The following is a 20,859-nucleotide window of genomic DNA, read 5'->3' as shown; positions in this document are numbered from 1 at the left end:
GGCTGCTGTGGTGGGTTAGTTTGGAAAGACAAAATAGGGCGGGGATTTAGATACTCATCACAACCTGTAAGTAGAAACATAAAACATGTAAGTCTCATTGAGTACTTCATAATGCCTAGTTGTAAAAGAAAAGGCTACAACTTTATATCAAACATTCAAAAATGGCCCAGATCATTAAATAATTAATCCAGTTGTCATGTTGCTCCAAAGATAAATTATTCGTTCAATTTCATGTTTCGCTCCTGGGGGCATCATGTCAGTAATGGTAAAGTTTTCATCAATGACCCAACAAAGAAGGCTTCTTGACCAGACAGATAAAATTTAAATGCTAAATTAAATATAACAAAAAAAAAATAGCATGTGGTCTGGGTTACCCCAGCTCAGATGGTCTACATGACCCATGTTTGAAAGAATTAACTGAAACACTGAAAGAAAATTATTTATTACACCAAGGACTTCATTATAACTATAGAGGTTTGTTATATCGAGGGTCCAGTGTAGTAGATTTTGCTGTCAGGCTAGTGAATTCGACTGTTCTTAACTTCCTTGACAGGTATTAAAAAGTGATGTTGTCTTAGAGGGAGCCAATTCAAATTACAGATTCACTGTAGCAATCAATGATTGCTAAAATTTTTTTCAGCCTAGTTGAAGTGAATTTTGGGCTAGTACGTGCTAGATGCAGTGCCCAAGGCTGTAAAACTGTCTGATATTCTTTGCACCCTGAGACTCAGGGGTGGCCAGCAGCTAAATTGTGGGCAACTTTTCATCTCATGTCAAAACAGTAATCCCTGGCACCTTGCCAAGGAACCTTTTTCTTGTAGTTAGTGATCATGAGAACAAAAAAAAGCAATTATGATAACAAATTAATCTAGCAATAGTACTTTGAAAGCCAAGTACAAACACGTTCTAAATAAATGTAAGTTTGGAAAGTGTAGCTTAAGCTACAAGTCATAAAAATGCATGAAATAAGCTAAAAAACTGTAATAAAGTATTTATTCGACTATAAGCCGATCTCGGCTATAAGCCGAGACCCCAAACTTTGAACGTGTAGACTCGGCATAACGAGAACCAAAAATAAATTGAAAACACCCGGCTATAAGCCGAGACCCATTCATTATTACAAGACTGAATTGTTAACTACGGGAAAACCTAACATTTTCGGAAAAAAATCACACTGAGTGTCATAAATGAGGCTTAGACGATAACACACACGCGCGTATACAAGAGATGCAATGGTGATTTATTATGCAAAAAGCTTCCCTCTTAGAAAACACACGCGAATTAATAACTATTACTCGTAACTAACTATTCAATTGAAAAGCAATGAATCATAACTCGGATGAAATTGAATTAATGTGATCCAAAAAATGAATTTTAAACTAACTGTGTTGTTAAGCGGCATCACCAGTACCTAGACATCCGTAGCGTCTATCAAACAATCTCATGTTCGCAATCGTTTATTTCAAGTCAAGTTGTCATCATGCCCAACTAGGCTCGTCGCACGTCATACAACCTCGCGCTTAAACTTAAAATAGTCACTGAAGCAGAAGCTGTTGAAAATAACTCTGAAATCGCCAGAGAATATGGCATCAGTGAGTCCATGGTCCGTCGCTGGAGGAAAGATCAATCGAACCTTTTTAATGGCGAGATTAAATTGTCAGCGAAACGGAACACGATGGGATGCTTCACGCCAAAGTATCCGGAGCTTGATCAAAGAATACTGGAATGGTTTACAGAGCAGAGAAGCCAAGGTAAGTTTTTTGTCGAGCATTGATTAACAGAAACAAGATCACGAAATAAATCAATCAGCTGATTGCTGAGTGAATATGAGTTGAATGTGTGACTCTCAAAACTATCGTAGTATCATGTGACAACATTGTGTATGAAAGATTCTCATTGGCCAGTTTTCACAAATGTCAAAACAAATTCAACACGTGTCAAATTTTTAACCTTTCGATCGTTCCTTCTCACTTCGTTTTGCATAGGAATAGCTGTTAGCGGATTGATGGTACGTCTAAAGGCAAAGGAATTCAGCGAGAATCCTGAGTTTCTGGTACCAGAAATGGAAGCGCCGCCATTCCGTCAGCCTTCGCACCAAAACAACACTCGCTCAGCGTTTCCCAGAAGGTTTGGAGCAGCAAGCAGTCAAGTTCCATCGATTTGTAATCACATCCCGTCAGCGTCACGGTTATTCCCTATCAAGAATCTTTATCTTTTCTGTGAAAACACATTAAATTTCGCAAACGGCTCCTTTAGGAGCCACCACATTCTTAAAAGTTAATAACCAACGATTGCATATTGTGTTTCTTTACTTTAGCTCGGCTTATACGTAAATACATCTCGATTTAGTAGAGTTTCCATGCGCCGGAAAAATTTTTTTTTTCAAAAACTTTCGGCTATAAGCCGAGACCCCCTCTAGAGGCCAAATTTTAATTCACTTCAGTTTTAATTTGTGTAAAAATCGCTCGGCTTATAGTCGAATAAATACGGTAAGCCCCAACCAACAGTGATCAGGTAGTGTGGTCTCTATACTCGTTTATACAATGATGTGAATGCTATGCATGCTGTGATTGGTCATTGCCCATGATCTATTAAAGTACAGATACATGGATGATGTCACTACTTGAGGGTCATGCCTTAATTGCCACAAGAAATCTTCACACGTCTGTTGTTCTCATGTGTCATCGCTATGAGATCAGAGACTCGCTATTTTGCGAAATTTTTAGCCATAATTCTTTTAGCAGCAAAAGAGGTTGAAAAACGTTTTGAAGAAACTGTGTATAAAAGTAAGAAAAAGACAAAAAAAGAAGCAGGGATGAAAAGTAGCATTTGGGACTTAAAAATATAAAACTAGCACAAATTGTAAAACAGGCAGGTACAAAAGTCGGACCGGATCAACTCGGACTGTCAGTCTGGGTCGGATCAACTCCGATCGACTCGGACCAACTCGGATTGAATAAAAAAATAAAAATAAAATAAAATTGGACTCGGATCAACTCGGATCATAGAAAAAAAACAACTCGGATTATAAAAAGAAAAATAAAATCAGTCGGTATCACTTAACTTTGACCCGCCATTTTGTTTTTTTTCTCACGAACTGTGGTTGTGTAAATTAATTTTATTTTTATTTTTATTAATTTTAATGATACACTACTGAGCAGCACACATACATTTCCAGTGAACATTTTCAACTTGGAAGGAGGAGAAACCATGCTCACTTGGGACTCTCCGGTTCAGTGGTTGGAATGGCCGATAAACATGTAGTATTCGGAGGGTCGTGAGTTCAATTCTCGCCCAGGGTACGAAAATTTTCGTTGTCCCGGGCGAGCATAATTTCTCCTCCTTCTATGTTGAAAATGTTCACTGGAAGTGTATGTGTGCTGCTCACTAGTGTATCATTAAAATTAATAAAATAAGACAGTAGGATTCAAACCCATGACCCAGGTGGTCCCATATACTACACTAACCACTAGACCAATGAGGATTTGCTGGAAGGAAGTGAAATAATTTAAGTAGATTTAGCATCAACCCCAACCCAAAAAAAAGAACCTAGCCAGTTTTGAAACGGTGCTTAACCCTAATCCGTAAAGGATCTGTAAAAGGCAGTGCTTAACCCTAATTACTAAAGGGGAAAACTACATTGTATAAATTTCATGAGGTGTCCGAAGCGGCTATGGCCAATGGGATCTGTACAGCCCCCGAAATGATGTACGGACCACGAAATGATCCCCATTTCTCTTCACGTCGACCTCGAAATGATCCCCAATTAATTCTTGGAATGGAATGGTATTCCGTCACGTAATTATTACAAGTCTGTTGTAGTGTTTATATTCTTGAATCGCATTTAACATTTCACTACAGTTTATGTGATTTTTTAACACTTTTGTCTTCTTTATTGCCTTTATGTCTACTTTTGCATCTTTAACATCATTTTAAAATTTTAAAAAGTGTTAAAACACCATTTCAAAAATATCCAAGGCATGCAGTTTTAACATCATTTTTAGAATTTAACATCTATGCAGTTTTCTCTATAACCTGGGCTATGATCACCTAAGTAATAATAAAAAATTAGAATGTTATGTTTCTTGATGTTATCAATTGCAGTTCATGGTGTTACTACAAATATACTAGACTCTGTGTATTTTTTTTAATGATATTTTTGTTTAATCTGGTTCAAAGTGTAATCCCAAATTAATGTCATGTGGGCAAGTGAAAATTATTGGTGAAACTTAATTTAGTTATGATGTTGTGCATGTTGCTTGACCCATAGTTCTAGGATATCATTCCATTCTTAAAATTAATTGGGGATCATTTCGGGGTCAACGTGAAGAGAAAAGGAGATCATTTCGGGGTCCGTTTTATTTCAGGGTTGATCTGGGGATCATGGGTTGGGGATCATTTCGGGGTCGGGATCATTTCGGGTGCTGTACAGATCTAATGATAACCAACAAGCAGCTTTTGCTCACCCAAACTATGCCTGCGCTGCAGGCTAGATGAACACCGAATGCAGATCACCAAATGACTCTGAAGTTTAGTGATAAGGGTAGGAAACTGAGTTATACAGGTTTTATCTAGGGTCATTTAGCTTGAAAACCAGACCTGAAACTTAATTCACTCAGTTTCCTCACCCCAATCACCAAACTTCAGAGCCATTTGGTACTCTGCATTCGGTCAGTATAAAACACAGACTGTCGACTGCAGACTGCGGACTGCGGACTGTGGACTGTGGACTACGGACTACGGACTTCGGACTGGAGACTGGGTATAAAATACGGACTAGGTTTAAAACGCGGACTGGAAAATATAGACTGGGTATAAAACATGGACTAGGTATAAAACGCGGACTGCGGTCTACGGACTTGGTATAAAATACGGACTACAGACTACGTTGGTAAAAAGGGTGCTCATCGGTTCTAGGTAAGGAAGAATAAGATCAAAAGATCGCTAAATAGAAAGACACGTGAGTTTAAGTTATAAATACTCCTAGAAATTCTTGGCGGAGGTGTGTGCCGCCCGGTTCTCTGAATCACGAGCGTGACCAAAATGCTATTTTCTACACCCATTCTTAGACCTGGTATGGGTCTCAACAATCATGAAAGGGGTCAGGACCCCGGGGGGTACTCCCTTATGTAAGCCATATAGGTATATGCCGCCCCAAAGGGTGGGGTTTTTGTGCCTTTTTGGTTTGAAAACACTTTGCTCATTTTCATCTGGGTTCGAGGGAACTATGGGAGTGTACATGTATGAACGTATTTATCATTTAAATTCCAAAAGAATAACAACAAAATAGATATATGCGAATTCAAAATGCATTTGAAGAATTTTTTGTTTGCACTCTCATCTGGTAATGATGACATAATCTCTGCCTAATTAGGCCTAGCCTGTTCCAGGCTCTAAGATAGTTGGGTCCGCTGAATTGAGAGAGTGCGAACACAAAACTAAATGGGAGGAAACTGGGGAATTTTCCCTCATTATCTGAGAGCCTGGAACAACCTTATTAGGCCAGGTCTGAAAATGGGTGTGGAAAATGACATTTTTTGGTCTGAAATAGGGTCAGGATTTGGAGAACCGGGTGGTACAACCCCACCAATAATTGCTAGGAGTACCCCACTCTGGGGGTCAGGAGCAGGGTGTAAATCATGTCATCATAATCATATCATCGCTTAGAATATAACGTTAGATGATTCATTTCGGCCATTATTCATGTATAGCTGAGTAATCCCTCCCCCCTAAATACTCGGCTTTTTTACATTACGGAATGCCCCTATATTGGCCTTTTCGTCTGAGTTCTTCATTTTCTCATATTCCCAAGGCTTTATTTGAAACAGAATAATGGCATCTATAAGAATTTTACTCTGACTGACACCAATACAGTTGAACCCCGCTATTTCGAAGTCCCAAGGGAAATGGAAAAAAGTTCGAAATAGCGGGGTTTCGAAATAACCAGGGAAACGTAAAATTGGTAACAATGAATCATTTTTCAATAAAATACAGTACTGTATGAAGAAAGACACTGATTAAATAAAAATACAGTAATTATATGTCGGATAAATCAGTAGACGCTGTTGCATTGTAAAATCTTTGAATGTTCTGTTCTAGCTCAAATAAAATGTAATACGTTTCCAGCTGTGCTCTTATGTACTTACTCTGTTTTTGACAAGTTCGAAATAACGGGGTTGATTTAAGGTGCAGGGAAAGAACGATGAGTTCGAAATAGCGGGGAATTCGAAATAACCGAGTTCAAAAGAGCTGATAGTAAATGACTGAAAACATAAGGGTAAATCCAAGGGAATTCAATCTTCCTTCGAAATAGCGGGGGTTCGACTGTACTATCTTTTTTATTTGGTGCTTCTTATTGGTTTAAAACTATAAATTGACTTCTCTTCTAACTCCTTCCTTTTATAAAATTAAGAGTTTCAGTTGCCCTTAGTAGCAGCATAACCTTCCTTGCCCGTGCAGTTTGCTTTCGTTTTCTACATGACGCTGACATTGAGGAGAATAGACTGCATGACTCATGAAGGAATGTTTGTGTGTGAGGCAAGGAGCTGGGACTACTTCTTTATGCTAGTCCACTTTCCATTTCTCTCAGTTTTACCTTTCTAAAGCTGTTTTTATATACATAATCCATAGTCCGCATTTTATACCTAGTCCATGTTTTATACTCAATCCGGAGTCTTCATTTTTTCCTTGTCCGTGTTTTATACCCAGTCCGCAGTCCGTGGTCCGCAGTCCGCAGTCCACAGTCCGCAGTCCATGTTTTATACTGACCGGTTTTGCATTCGGCGTTCTCCAAAATAGCCCTGCCGTGTTTTATTTGCGATAAGCTGACTACAGCACAAAGATAATGCAATCTGATTTATGCTAATATGATGTATGCTAAGCTCACCTCCAAAGTCTTGTACTTGGTTTGTATCAGCGCACCTCTGTATTGAAGATAGAAAGGTAAAGGGCTGATAATTCATGCACCGGCATGAGCAAGAGCTGCCACCTAAGAAAAGAAATTGCGCCCCCAGTGAAGTGCAAGTTGTTGTGTTACAGGTACGGCCAGTCTTCATGTAAACTGTAAATTTGTCGGACATAAACGCCCTCCTTTCCACAAATAACTCCTTCACCGATTCCTCAATGATAGACAACGCTGGTCTTGTTTGGTGAACGAAGAGTAAGTTCAATAAACCCAGCCGCAACAGCCTTAAAAGCATCCGTTTCGAATTCATTTTGTATTAAACAGGTTTCTTGATCAGACTTGAAATTATGCCGAAGCTCGCTTTGGCCACCATAAAAGAACGAAAGGTTTTCGACCTATTTCCACATCGACGATTATGACGGAACTATTTCCTGTCTCTCAGTTTTTCCCTTTTGGTTGCTGGGGATCCGGATGATATTCGATATCCCATAACCCCCAAATTCCCGGAATGTGCGGGTTGGTGGGTTAACCGGCGACGGGGGTAATACCCCATGAGTCGGCCGGGTTGTCCAAAGCCCGCCCTTGAAAGATAACCCAGGGTTAATGCGAAATTTGGAGTCAAAAGGCAATTCAGTTACGTTTAATTCCTTTTGTCTACAATTTGATGATAAACGCTCCAAAAATAAAAGAGAAAATTATTTGAGGAAATGCTTTTTAAGAAAAGAAAAAGAAACCCGGATTTAAATTTAACCCCGGAATCCATTCTGCATTCCCGGGCGCGGGCCTTGGTTTTGCCCAAATTCTTTGAAAAGAAGATGTACAAACTCGTCAGCGTCAAGGCATATTTAAAGGGAAACTATTTCCTACCACTCGACTTCCACGCTTGGGACAAACTTTGTCGACAAAACCGTTTATTTCAGAATAAAGCGATTTCAAGCCAGTCAGTTAACAAGAGTTGCAGGCACCTAAGGAAAGATGATGTGCCCCCAGTGAGCTGCAAGTTGCTGCGTTACGCGTACGGTTGGTTTTCATCTTAACCGTAAATAAATCGAAATAAACCAATCTCCTTTTTGCAATTAACTCCTTCACCGATTCCTCAATGATAGACAACGCTGGCTTTGTTTAGTGAACGAAAAGTGAGCTGAAGCTTAACACCTGCTGCAATAACCTTAAAAGCATCCATTTCGAATTTATTTTGTATTATTTAACTAGACTGTTCACAGTCCTCTATTTTTCCGTAAGATGGTCAAGATCGAGCGCTTTGCTTTTAATACGGGCTGCCATCTTGCACGAGTGTCAAAACTACTTAGGGGGCGGGGGGCGGTTTGGGAGGAACAAACTTTGCGCGTTAGATTCCTCTGTGGATCTCTGTGCAGTCACATGTTAGGCTACTTATATGTTTCTGTATTTTACAGTCAATCCAGGTCAAACTGCAAAGTGGGAGTCTGGGTTTTTTATGGAGGTTTACATCTGGAGAGCTTTTTATAGGCCATTTGCACTAAGAGGTCATGTGACGTCGTTTTTATGAAAACGAAAGTCAGTATATGATTTTGCCGTCGAAAAATGTTTATTGGGTCATATCTTAAACAAAATAATAGTGATTTGGTTTCTCAAACCCGCACCATTTTCTTAAAATGAGTAAGTTCGTAACTGGTCACGTGACCAAAGTGTGATTTTTAAAATTATGAATTACCTCCTTCTTAACACAAATTTTGCACTTAAATTTCAAGGAAAATGTTCAAAAGGTGATGTGGTAACGTTTAAAGCACATCTGAGGGTAATTATTAAACGTTCAACAGGATATAAGCAAAAAGTAGTTTTGGCCGCCATGTTGGAGGCCAAGAGTATGCCCTCCAGAGATGTTTATTTTGACTGCAGTAATCATTAGACGTCAGATCGCCTGCGAACAAATACAGTAAAAGCAATAGTGAAATGTTTTTTTTAAATTCATGCCCCTGGTAAGTGTTTCATTTCATCAGTCCTGTCATAGGGAACCCACGCTCTTATTTGTAAACTGCAAATGGAAATTAAATAAGAGATAAAATCTTACCTGTTTTGTTTTATTCTTGAATCTGCTGTGGTGCGAAGTGAAATGGAAGTTGTTTTACGATGCAAAAACTATGTCGACGCTTTAACCGTTGTTGATTTCACAATGCTTTATGTGGTCACGCGCCGGTTGTTATTATCGTCTCGCGTTTCATCGTTGGTTATTAATTTATTAACAATTTGAATTAACGGTAGTAAATAATGAATCTCTTTCGATTTGTTAATAGCGGAGCTCTCGCGCGCGAGGCGTGCGAAGCGGAGCACCGTGGGTAAGAAAATGTGGTAAACTACCTATCCGAGAAAATTTGGTAATCACGTGACCGTACACCGACCGACCGCCCGCCCGACCGTCCGTCCGTCCGCACCACAGGCATACTAATGTAAAACAGCTCAATAAACAGGTATAGCAGCCCAAATGCAACTCAAGGTTATTTTGACGGGAAGTCGCATAGCTACTCGCGTCTTGTGAAGCAGAGACAACTAAGGAGTCAATGAATACGAAAACGGAAAGCGGAAATTGTCTCTTTACCCGTGTCTTCTAAAGTATTAAGCTTAGATTAATTCTCATGTCCACAAATTTGAAATATAGAGCAAGAGAAAGACAGAGAAAAAGAGAAAGTAGGCGGCAGGCCAGCGAAGCTCAACGAGAAAAAGGGCGACAGAGATCTAGCGGGAGAGATAAAAAACAAAGGAGACATTTTTTGTTTAAAGAACAACATGAAAATTTTGTAGCGGCCGTAACAAAATGAGAAATGCTAACGGCCACCAATGCAAGGTGAAAATGAGCGGCAGTGAAAAAAAAGTGAACAAGAAAACGTGCAACATTTCCCCCATAAAACGTGTAGCTAAGAAGTTTCTGGAAGTTTCACGTTGGGGTCGTGCAAAACAACGGCAAAGAAATGTACAAAAAAAGTGTGCTGCACGTGCAAAGTTGCTTTTTTGCTAATTAGACCTATTGTTTTTCACCGTTCTCCGGTGTTGCCTTCACCGCTTAGCATTACATCATCATCATCATCATCATCACCGGTCGGCTGCAGAGCAGGCGACTACGAGCTTCCTCCAGCCACAACGATCCTGTGCCAATTCAGACAGCTTGCCCGGGCCAATCATGTTGTCTGTGTCTCCCAAAAGGTGTTGAATGTATCTGAGAAACAGGGTTCGTTGCCTTCCTGGTTTTCTCTTCCCATGTGGTGGAATATACAGTGCGTACTCCTTGCATGGCTCATCATCAGGCATCCTGAGTACATGACCCAGAAACCTCAGTTGGCGAGTTCTGACATTTTCTACCAGCGGGGCAGTCTGAGTTAGATCATAGATTTTAGCATTGGACACCCTATCAATTCTCTTGATGTTGAGCATAATTCTATAACATGAGGTACCAAAGGCATTGATCTCGCTTTCCATTGCTTTCGACAGGACCCACCCCACGACTCACAGCCATATAGAAGGACAGTGACACAGGTAGTATTAAATAGCTTGATCTTGGTGGAGATAGAGATGTTAGGGCATCTCCACAGACGTTCCAGCTTCCAAAAAGCTGTCCATGCAAGCCCTTTCCTTCTTTTGAGATCCCCACTACTAGATGCCATCATGGAGCCAAGGTATTTGAAGTCTTGTACATGGTTGATTGTACTACCATATACTTCTAGTGGAGGCTGTGGACAGCAGTTGATCGTTATATACTCAGTCTTGGGAGCACTGATGACAAGTCCAAGGTCAGCAGCAGCATTGGCAGTTCTGGTTAGCTGGGACTGAGCACGGGAGATGGAGAACTCAAGCAAGGAGATGTCATCTGTCTGAAAGGCGAGACGATAATAACAACCGGCGCGTGAATGAGATTCAAACCACATAACGGTAAAAAGCGTCGACTTGAACATACGTTTTCGCATCGTAAAAGATCTTCCATTTCGCTTCGCACCACGGCAGATTCAAGAATTCACAAACAAAGAGAGATTTGCAATCACGTTTTGGAAGGGAAAAAATCCCGCAAAGGTTTAAACTTCAACAAATAGTGAAGAAATATCCCACAAGGTACTCATCGTAGAATCTTTTGAAGGAGACGATGAAAAAGCGCAGTACGCTAGCCTCAAATACATCTTCATTTAATGGCCACCTTCGCTTAACATGGTTAGGTACTTCATGTCAAGGCATCACAGATTTGAAAGTTGTCCGTTTTCACGACATAAATCCCGGGCAGGGGTGGAGGGTACCTTCTTACATTAACCTTATAGATAATGCTCTGGAATAGTGTAAAGATTAGGAGAGCCGGACTGTACAACCCCACAGTACGACTTTCCAGAAATACCCCCCCCCCCCCCCTCCGAGAAAATCTCTAGTTATTCAAGCCTTACAAAAGTCGGTTATGTTCCTCCTCAAATTGTTGTTTGATATACAGCGACTGGGCTTTTGAAATCACCTTGCATAGCTCATCAGCCAGACGGGATTCACCCTGTGCAGATTCACCTGATCGGGATTCGGAATCGGCACCAGATCACCGCAGTGTCCGTAATAAAGAGGTTAGGTTTATATGAATTTACTCTCTGGAGCCGAGATTTAGTGTCTGTTGTCCGTATTAGAGAGAGTCCGTATTATAGAGGTATTATAGAAAATATATGAGAATTTTGTCGGGACATTGGAAGGTGTCCGTATTAGAGAGGTGTCCGTACCGAGAGGTTCGACTGTATGATAATTAGTCTTTCTGACCACGTTAGCATGTGCAAAATACAAAGAATTGTTACTTTAAGCGAGACCAGAAAGGCTCATTTATGTACATATGAAAGAATAAATAAGTGGGCCGCTATTGTTAAAGCGGTGTGCAACAAACGCAGACGGGATAAACATTGTTGTGAAAAGGTTAAACAGATTCCCTACCCCAAATTTAGGGACAGGGAATCTGTTAAAGCATTGCACAACAATGTTGACCATACACGTTTACCTTCCAGTCTGCAGTCTGCGTTTTTCACGCACGGTTATGAAAAGGGCTATGACGAACCACAAACAATCTCAAGTTCAAGGCGAGAGCAGGTTTCAGGTAAGCCGAAAACTAGCTTTCACTTTAAAGTTTCTCTTCTTTGCACTCTCTAACAATCTATTCCCGTTTGTGCTTTGCAACTCCCTCAAAAAGGGGAGTAGAGATTTATATCGAGTGAATGGCGCGGTACAAGCACATTCGTTGACAAAGTTGTCGTTGTTTGCTCAATGTAAGCTTTACCTTTCGACCAGTGGTTTAGTCCAGGCCGAACGCTTAGATTTGAAGGGAGAGCAAGGCTTTATTGTAACTGATCATAGTGTTTTTAGCCCAGAAAATCGCAGGAAATCGCAACTTACTAAAATGTTTCTACCGTAGTGTGGTTTCATATTCATCTTTTGCGGCGACTAGGGTCTGCCGGATTATGCCGGCATAATTTTGAGCATAATACTATATCTGGAGCATCAGGCATAATGCTGACATAATACTAATATGTTTGGAGCATAATGCCTCTGTTTCTGACGAAAACTGTGAGAGGTGTATGCAAATTTTGCCAGCAACTCGCTCTTAGGGACGCTCTAGAATGTACAAAGTTGATAAAAGTGGGAATATTTTAACTTGATACGTTAGACTCGCACCCAGTGCATTTTGCTATAATCCAACTTCATTGGAGAAAGACATATAGTAAGCCTTTCAATGCCTCACAATTTCCGACCTTTCGCTTGCTTATCAAATGTTTAACTGAATAATTATTGTCTAACAATTCTTTCAAAAATGAAAGACTAGGAATGTTTATCAATAGATACAGGCCTATGGGGGGGGGGGGGGGGGAGGTGGAAGTGTCATTTTAGTCAGGCATAATTTGCGCATAATACCTCCAGTCGAGCATAATTTTGAGCATAATACCCTAGTTTCACGGGTGACGCCCAAAAGCATAATACTCTATTTTTCGAGCACAATCCGGCAGACCCTAGCGGCGACTCCAAAAATTCAATGTAAATAATTCATAACATGCTATGATAACACACTTTGCTGCATTTTTTACACAATTTATACTTTATTTTCAAGTACTTTATATTAATTAACTAGCTATTTTGAATTTATGCATGTTTTATTATGCCCATTCTATATATATTTTATTCACCGTTTTATTTGATATGGAAAAATATAAGATAGTTCATTATTTGTATATAAAAAGCTACAATCCTGGACAAAACTTCTTGAGAAAATGTTTTCATTAATGCGCACTATCTAACGCAACAAAGCTATTTCCAAATCAACGGCTTTGCGTAATGACCCCCCCCCCCCCCAGTTCAAAGTTGCTTGCTACAAATGTTCAGGGATCCGGCTTTCTTTTGAAGACCCCACAACACTGCTTCCAGGGGGAGGAGGGGGGAGGGAAGAATCGGTCGACTACGAAGTTTAGAAAAAATGCTCCCCAAGAATGCAATTTTCTCAACAGTTTTGTCCAAGATTGTAGACTATTTTCTAAAAATACAAAATTTAAAATAATCATAAAAAGAATTGCATAAGACTTCGAAAAAACACATAACATGCAAGTTATAAAATGGAGCTGAAAAAAAAAATAAAACTTACTCCAAGGCTACAACTTATTTTCAAGAAAATAATACAACATATACAGTAGCAAAATAAATCTAATGTTGGGGCACCCCTCCCCGCTGAGGAGAGAGTTGCTCTCTGTGGGAATACCTCTTCCGATTTACATGTCATCTACAGCATCTGTAGTCTCCTTTACAGCTGTCATTAGGGTCGTCACGCAATTTATAGGAGCGTTGCGTGACGAACCTCATAAAGGCTGCGGAGGAAACTATAAGCATCTGTAGCCGTCAAATTATTAAATTCACAACCATTTTTCTAAAGTATCCAAAAAAAGTTCGTTGTATGAAAAATATGGGAGGAAGCAGGAAGACTTCTCCTCTTTATAAAACATATACGGTCAATACATTAGCTACAACTATAAAAATATATTTTTAATACCTTACCTAGATTTTTCTCTTTTAAAATACATTTTGTTTTTGTTACTGCCTACCTCACACAAAAGCCTGCAAACCTACAAAGGCCCTTTGTCTGATTGACCAACAAGCTAGAACAAAACTCATTCCTCTCACTTCGATGTTTTATTACATGTGAAAGCTGTGATCATTTCACGTTTGAATTTGGTCACAAAATTATCCAGCTTCAGAAAGTGAGCTCAACTGCAATCATGCATAATCTACATTGACCACAAATTGACTAAAATCATGCAGCAACGTTGAACTACACTACACACTACTATAAACTGGTATACCTTTCTCTCTAAGAGGTTTGCTATCAGGCAATAATAACAAGTTCATTTGCCTCCAAAATATTATCGAACTATACAGAACGATACTTTTGGATAAATGAACCGACCTTTTGAAGGTTTCACAAAGGTACCATCATTTACTCATGGTAAACTCACTTGTTAAATTCAAATTCACGATTTTGTTGACACAAATATTGAGTTATTTTCAAGAACATAAAATTCAAAAATAAAAATTCTAAATGACTCCATACATACCAACCAGTTACAGATAATTTATGAAAATTATGTATTGCAACAGATGCATATTTTAGAATCGTGAAGATCCAGAACCGTAGAACATTCGTGTCATTGCTGACAATAATATGTAATAATTAATCTATTTGTTAATTAATGCCATAACTATGAGACAATACGCTGTAGACTACTACACAGCACCTCTTGTTTCTTCCTCTATGGAGTTAAACACGCATGCGAGGAAAGTGGCCATGTGTGCGACTGGGCACGCGAGGCGTGAAAGGGTGGCCTCCCTCGCTCCTTACTACTCAGGGTTGTCCCTAAGAGTTCAAGTTGCTGGGTAAATATAACAAGTAGGCGGGGAATCAAACGGCTAGGGATTTCTTTTGGTTCTATTTTCCAATAAAAGTAGTCGGGGGCCACTCTCTTAATAGCCGGGGAAAATCCCCGGCCCCCGGCTCTTAATGACGACCCTGCTACTGCAAAAACTTTGGAATAAAATAAGGCACTGCCCTACACATGCACAGTTTGAATGACTCCATGCGTGAGGGACAATTATAGACTACGAGTTCGAGGTAAGCAAGAGAGTGTGTCAGTAGTAAGTAAGAAAACAACCCTATGTTCACATTACTTGAATTCACGAAAGGGTCGTTTGTTTGTCACAAATGGGCAACTAAATTTGTACTTTTTTCAATTTAAAATGCTTATTTCGTGGTGGCTTAAGTATTTTCTAAGATAGCATCTTAGGATACATGTAGACGGGGCCTAAAAACAGTGTTGTGGAGGTTCTGGCTTCAGCCAAGGGGCTGATACAAGTCTTGTCCAGGTCGCCTCAGGGGCTCATACAGTGACTCTCCACGTGTCCCTGGTCTGCGTACAGCTGCATATGACGCATCAAAATCAAGAGTTTGCTCATATGCTGGATTAGCGACTCCACCTATTGAAGACGATTTATTTGGTGCATTTTGTTTTGATCCATCTCCAACTTGTTCCTCAAGTACACTATACAGGGGCTCATTACCGGGCCCTGAACGGCCCTGAGCAACTACTGAATTCTTGTCAGAATCTGGGGCCTCAAGCACATTGTAAATAGCATCATTTTCAGGACCTTGCTTAGTAGTGGGACCGTTTGTGGTATCAGGGCCCTCGAGCACATTGTAAACAGCTTCCTCTGTGGTGTTTGGTCCACTTTTAGATACACTCCGGTTAGAATCTGGGCCCTCAAGAACATTATACAAAGGGTCAACATTTGGGGTTGCATATTCGTGTCCTTCAAGCACATTATACAATGGCTCTGCTGTGGTCCTTGGGCCTGTACCAGGTCCATCGAGGACATTATAGACAGGTTCCTGGGATACACTGGGCCCTCTCTTTGGCTGTCCTGTAGCAGAGTTGGATTTAGGGACCCCTATGGTGCCATTTGCTTTAGAAGATGGTATCCCTTCAGCACTTGGTTTCAGCTTAGGATTTGGCATTGTGGAGTGTCTGGAGTTTGGAAGCCCTGTGGTTGGAGCTCCTTCTGGTAGACCTTTAGACAGTCCAAGGTACACAGGTGGCCCAGGATTCTCTTTGTCAAGGGTTTGATACACAGTGCAGTTATCATAGTTTCCTTCAGCACTGCTGTATACTGTTGCCCCATTACTTTGCCCTGGCAGGGAAATACAGGAAAAACAGTTATTATGGGGTTTGTCAAAAAATTCCCTCCAAAGTCGGGGCTCTGTTCTAGGCAACCCTTCAATTTTGATCATGTTTTTGTATTTTAATTTTTGCAATGTCAAGTCAAATACAGTTTAATACACCCTCTTATCTGTGTTAACACCATTAATTATTGTAGATGCAATATAGCAGGTGATTATTTATTCCATATACTCCTGGAATATAAACATTTTGTAACATAATTTTAAAATTAATTTTTTTTTCTTAGTAGTCCAAATTGATAGGAAATCAGTTGCATGATACACATGATGCACATTATAACATAAACATCTGCATGCAAAGAAAGTCGTGTCCGATAGCCCACGGCTAGTGGATTTTGCTATCGGGGCAGTGAATTCTGTTTTTAACTTAACCAACGGGCAAGTGATGTTTTTTGAGGAATTCGAATAACAGAAGAACTGTGAAACCAATTGTGCTCGTCAAAAAGCTTTTGGGGCTAGTTGAAATGACGTCTAAATGCTAGCTTCAGCTTCAGTGCCCAAATGGCAAGCTGTAAAAATGATTTTCTTTGCACCCTGAACATAGAGCTATTTCGAGAAAGGTTGTCGGAAAAAGTGCACGTGGCAATGCTGGAAGGTATTGTGGGTAGTACTGAATGACCAGTTCTTCAATGAAATTTGAAAGAATGACACAAGAGACCATAGATGTAAGTTTGTGAGTACTAAAGGAAAGCAACAAAAGTATTATCAACAGCTACAATGTCAGGAACAGTATATTGATCGTATCCCATATTACCCTTCGGGATTGTCCCGTGCACAGTTTTTCCGACAACCTTTCTCAAAATAGCTGTAAACTCACTATTGTCGTTGAGGAGGCCTTGATATGTTGGCTGGTCTTCCTGTGCAATAGGTGATGTACCTCCTTTTGGCATTTCCAACTGGATCTCATTGCCTGAGTTACCATGATCAGGGTTCTCAACTTAAAAGTTAAAACAAAAAGAATTCCAGACCCATTTGCAGTATGAAATAAATTATACCTGTGATAAGGACATGATTAACAACTATGTAACATTTCAAGAACATGCATCAACAAAATGTAAAGCATATAATTAAACAGTTTACAAATGTATTAAAAATAAATAAATTAATTAATTTCTTACCTGTTTTAACTTGCTTGTCTGAGTTTTTCCTACGAAAAATCACAAACCCGGCCACAAAACATATTATTATTATTATTATCTTTTTTTTTTGGCAAAAGGTCTCAAGAAATTTCTTCAGTCGAGAATTACAAAATAATGCAAAGAAGAGACTAGAAGTTAATCAAAAGTAATAATCAGATGCCCCTTCATATTATTTTTTAGAACTGAGCTTAAAATTGAATTTGTTTATGATGAAGTCTCCTCACTCATGCGAGAGAGAAATTTATAATACTTTTAATACTGATCATGATAATTATATAACAATGCTCTTGAAAATAAAAGAACAGACAGTTAAGATTGGCAACATTACCTAGAAAGGCATGTTATTTTAGAGAATCAGTGACAACTAATAATGAGAATCCTGAATGGCGCAAGGAAGAAGATGAAATCTTGGCAATAAGTCATCAAGACCAGTTATCATTCTAATATAAAATCATTTAACTCATAGATTCATCTAATTACCCTGGCTTTCTCCGTTTCCAAACCACAATGCTCATGAGAACCAAAATTCCAAGAACTAAGGCACCACCCACAGCAGCACCAATAACAATCCCATTATCATTTCCACCTGTCCTTTTTTTCGTGTCACCTGGGGATGGGCCACTACTGGTGGCAGCACTAGAAGACACTGCAGTTATGGCCTGAAGTGAACATAAAAATGCCATCTAAGTATGTACCACATAATGCAATAATTAACCATGCTGCTCAATGGTGAACAAAATCCTCTCTTGACAAGTTAATACATTTTTTGTTCAATGGAAATATCATGTTTCCTCACATGAGAGAATTAACACAGTCCTACCTTTGAAGGTGTCACTTCTGCACCACTGGATTGGCGTGGGATTCCTGTTGGTGATGTTGCTTGGGTAGATAATTTTGCAGTTTGAATCTGTGTGGATGGGAGATATGAAGAAACTGAATGTGACACTCCCAATGTTCTTGTACTTGCAATTCCAATTAAAGATGGTGATGGTGACAGCACAGATGATGTGAACAATATTGGTGATGACAGTGGTAGATGTGATGACAGTGATAAGAATGATGATGATGATGGTGATGACGACGACGATGATGATGATGATGTTTGTATAGATGGTGATAATGAGGGTGGTACAGGCGATATCACTGATAATGATGAAGAAAATGACAAAGATACCATGACTGATGAAGATGATGATGAAACCATAGGAGTAGTTGGGGCATAATCTGTAACGAAAGACAAAGTAAAAAGAAAGAATTAACAAATTTGTTGTCATGAGTTTTCAGACCAGATACTTTTATGCTATTATTATTGGGCTGCCTGTGGTAAAACCCAAACACAATATTATTCTGTGTTTTGAATTGAGTAGTCCCTGATGCAAAAAGACATTTAAAGCTGAATGGATCACCCAGAAGGAAATGTATCCGTCCATTCTCAACTATGGGTCCAATCATTTGACTTTGAGGGATCTGAGGGGTAGGTCATTTCAGATTAAAAATAACTCTGACAAATGGACAGAAAAACAGAAAAATATTATTGCTTGGAGTTATTAATCACAAAAAGTCCATATAGTTGTGGCCTTGTGAGAGAGTCAGTTGTAGGACAAATGCTTTCAGTATGTATTGGTTTTCTGTATATAATTGTTCATAGTCTGTTGATGTCATGAGTGGTTCAAGTACATTTCAAATTAATGAACCCCCCAGGGTACATTATCAGGGGAAAATAATGGTGACAAATGCTTCTGTTTAAAGTAATGTTTTCATTGAAGAAGAAAAAAAGACTACTCCAAGCTGGAAAAACCTGTCTTTAATTAAAAGAAACTGTTAGGATGTCACCAACAAATTAAAAAGAAAATGTACTTACAAGTGACAAAACCTTTTGCTTTTATCAGGAAACATGGTGTTGAGCTTGAACCTGCCGCATTGGTACAAGTAATAGGAATACGGATGATCCTGCCAGACAGTGTTCCATTGCGGTCTGCTTTCCACTAGAAGATAAAAGACAGCTGAGACCTGATATTGTACACACTGGGTTTATGAAAGTGTCAATCAAGTTAGGTATACATTTGTTTTGTTATAGTTACTGCGACCCTTAATTGATGAGAACACGTTGATGCTTTACAAGATGGCTAACAGCTATTGCTGAGCTGGATCAAGGTGGTGGTAATCACAGCCACCATAAAAGCCTGGTTGGTGGTCTGGTGAGGGATTGAACTGCCAAAGTTGCAGAGAAAGTGCCCACCTACCCCTCCCCTATTAACACTCACTTTTTACTTAGAGCAAGATGTTAAGATCTATTAGGTGATCGAGGGGAAACTTAAGGTGGGTAGTTTCTCAGATTTAACTGTATGATGAACTAACTGGTTGGGGGTATGGGGGGGGGGGGGGGGGGAGGTTAACAACTGTGCATCCCAACATTAGAAACATGATTTAACTTTTTGTCAAACAAGGTGATGACAACCATTAAGTTTGTAATTGCCTCCTAGAACAGGGTGTGATAGGTACTTCTGAAGAGTGTCACTGTATATCAGTCAAAATCCCTTGAAAACACGGGTAATCCTCCATGATCCTCAAAACTGACTGCTTGCCCAACCACACAAAACAGGTAACACATCCTTAACTTACATTACTGAAAATTGAGTGAAATAAAATTAAAGCTAAAATGCATTTGGTACTTAGCTATTACAGTAAATCATTGACTATGACAATCAGCAGCTCTTACATTAAGATTAAATCTGCCATTCCCACTTGTCATAGTCAGATTGAAAAACCTGTTGCTGATGGTTCTCCACCTACTCTGAAAGCCACTGTAATCATGAACAGAGTATGTTTGATTAAAAGTGCAGTTTGTTGCTTGTGTAGCTGAAAGTGTCACTGAACTTGCTGTTGTCAGATCCACTGGCTGCCGGGGTGGGTTAGTGTTATAAGACAAAAGGGGGTGGCGATTTAGATACTCAGCACAACCTGTGAGTAGAAAAATAAAACATGTAACTCTCATTGAGTAATTCATAATATTTATGCCTAGTTGTAAAAGAAAGAACTACAACTTTATGTCACACATTCAAAAATGGCCGAGATCATTACATAATTAATCCAACAGTCATGGGGTTCACGGGGGGTGACAGCTCTAACAAGGGCTGTTTTGGGAGAAAAACAAATTTATTCTGAGAATCTGGAGATTTTGCCGGGAATCTGGAAACCTGGGAAATTTTCCGGGAAATTTGGGATATTATCGGGACATTGAGCAAAGATTTATTTCAATATATTCATTAGTTAAGATTTGTTATCAAACACTCCGACGAGATAAGGATGCCCCCCCCTGTGAAGAACCATTTGGAAGGTATAACAGCATGGCATAAAATCGAAGAGAGCTGCGTTTTCTTTGATGAGAGAAAAAAGAATTTCATTTTTGGAACAAATATGACTAATCGCAACTGAGGTTATATCAAGTCCTTCAAGAGCTCGAAAGATGTCATTTTCATTCATCACAATCTTCTTATCTGCGAAAGTTAAGGAAGTGAAAAATTTTTGCCTTGTCAAGGAGAAGGGTTTCCCAACTTTTAGACAAG

The 20,859-nt window shown here is 39.5% G+C and overlaps 3 protein-coding genes across 3 annotated transcripts in view; all 3 read right to left on the bottom strand.

Moving 5' to 3' along the window:
* LOC140922208 (uncharacterized) overlaps window positions 1–7,310 on the bottom strand; it is a 14,589-nt gene extending 7,279 nt beyond the window's left edge. The window contains exons 1-2 of the mRNA XM_073372192.1: window positions 6,887–7,310; window positions 1–64 (exon numbers count right to left, since the gene is read on the bottom strand). The exon at window positions 1–64 is cut by the window's left edge and continues 178 nt beyond it. Coding sequence (XP_073228293.1) covers window positions 1–64; window positions 6,887–7,214 — 392 coding nt within the window. The 5' untranslated portion in view covers window positions 7,215–7,310. The remainder of the gene's footprint in view (window positions 65–6,886) is intronic.
* Window positions 7,311–10,254: 2,944 nt separating this feature from the next.
* Window positions 10,255–10,800, bottom strand: LOC140922522 (uncharacterized). The gene has a single exon (XM_073372501.1). It carries the CDS (start codon window positions 10,798–10,800, stop codon window positions 10,255–10,257), a length of 546 nt encoding a protein of 181 aa, XP_073228602.1.
* A 2,164-nt stretch (window positions 10,801–12,964) lies between these two features.
* On the bottom strand, window positions 12,965–20,189 carry LOC140922209 (uncharacterized). Its single transcript, XM_073372193.1, has 8 exons — window positions 20,013–20,189; window positions 19,155–19,278; window positions 18,468–18,517; window positions 18,114–18,200; window positions 17,774–17,952; window positions 17,273–17,301; window positions 16,972–17,091; window positions 12,965–16,105 (listed from the first exon to the last, which is right to left on the bottom strand). The coding sequence occupies exons 1-8, from the start codon at window positions 20,043–20,045 to the stop codon at window positions 15,252–15,254; spliced, it is 1,476 nt and encodes a 491-aa protein (XP_073228294.1). The 5' UTR covers window positions 20,046–20,189; the 3' UTR covers window positions 12,965–15,251.
* Window positions 20,190–20,859: the final 670 nt, after the last annotated feature.

This window comes from Porites lutea, chromosome 13, assembly GCF_958299795.1.
Source record: "Porites lutea chromosome 13, jaPorLute2.1, whole genome shotgun sequence".
Lineage (NCBI taxonomy): Eukaryota > Metazoa > Cnidaria > Anthozoa > Scleractinia > Poritidae > Porites > Porites lutea.
Note: the sequence above shows the minus strand (reverse complement) of the source record. Positions and strands in the feature narration are given on the sequence as shown.

Bases quoted from the DNA above. Each gene is read 5' to 3' on its own strand.
- LOC140922522 (XM_073372501.1), bottom strand. From the start codon at position 10,800: ATGTGGTTTGAATCTCATTCACGCGCCGGTTGTTATTATCGTCTCGCC.
- LOC140922209 (XM_073372193.1), bottom strand. From the start codon at position 20,045: ATGACAAGTGGGAATGGCAGATTTAATCTTAAT. The intron at 18,201-18,467 runs GTATCTTTGTCA...CCATCCACACAG, and splicing joins CATCATCTTCATCAGTCATG to ATTCAAACTGCAAAATTATC. The intron at 17,092-17,272 runs GTAAGAAATTAA...TTAACTTTTAAG, and splicing joins AGACAAGCAAGTTAAAACAG to TTGAGAACCCTGATCATGGT.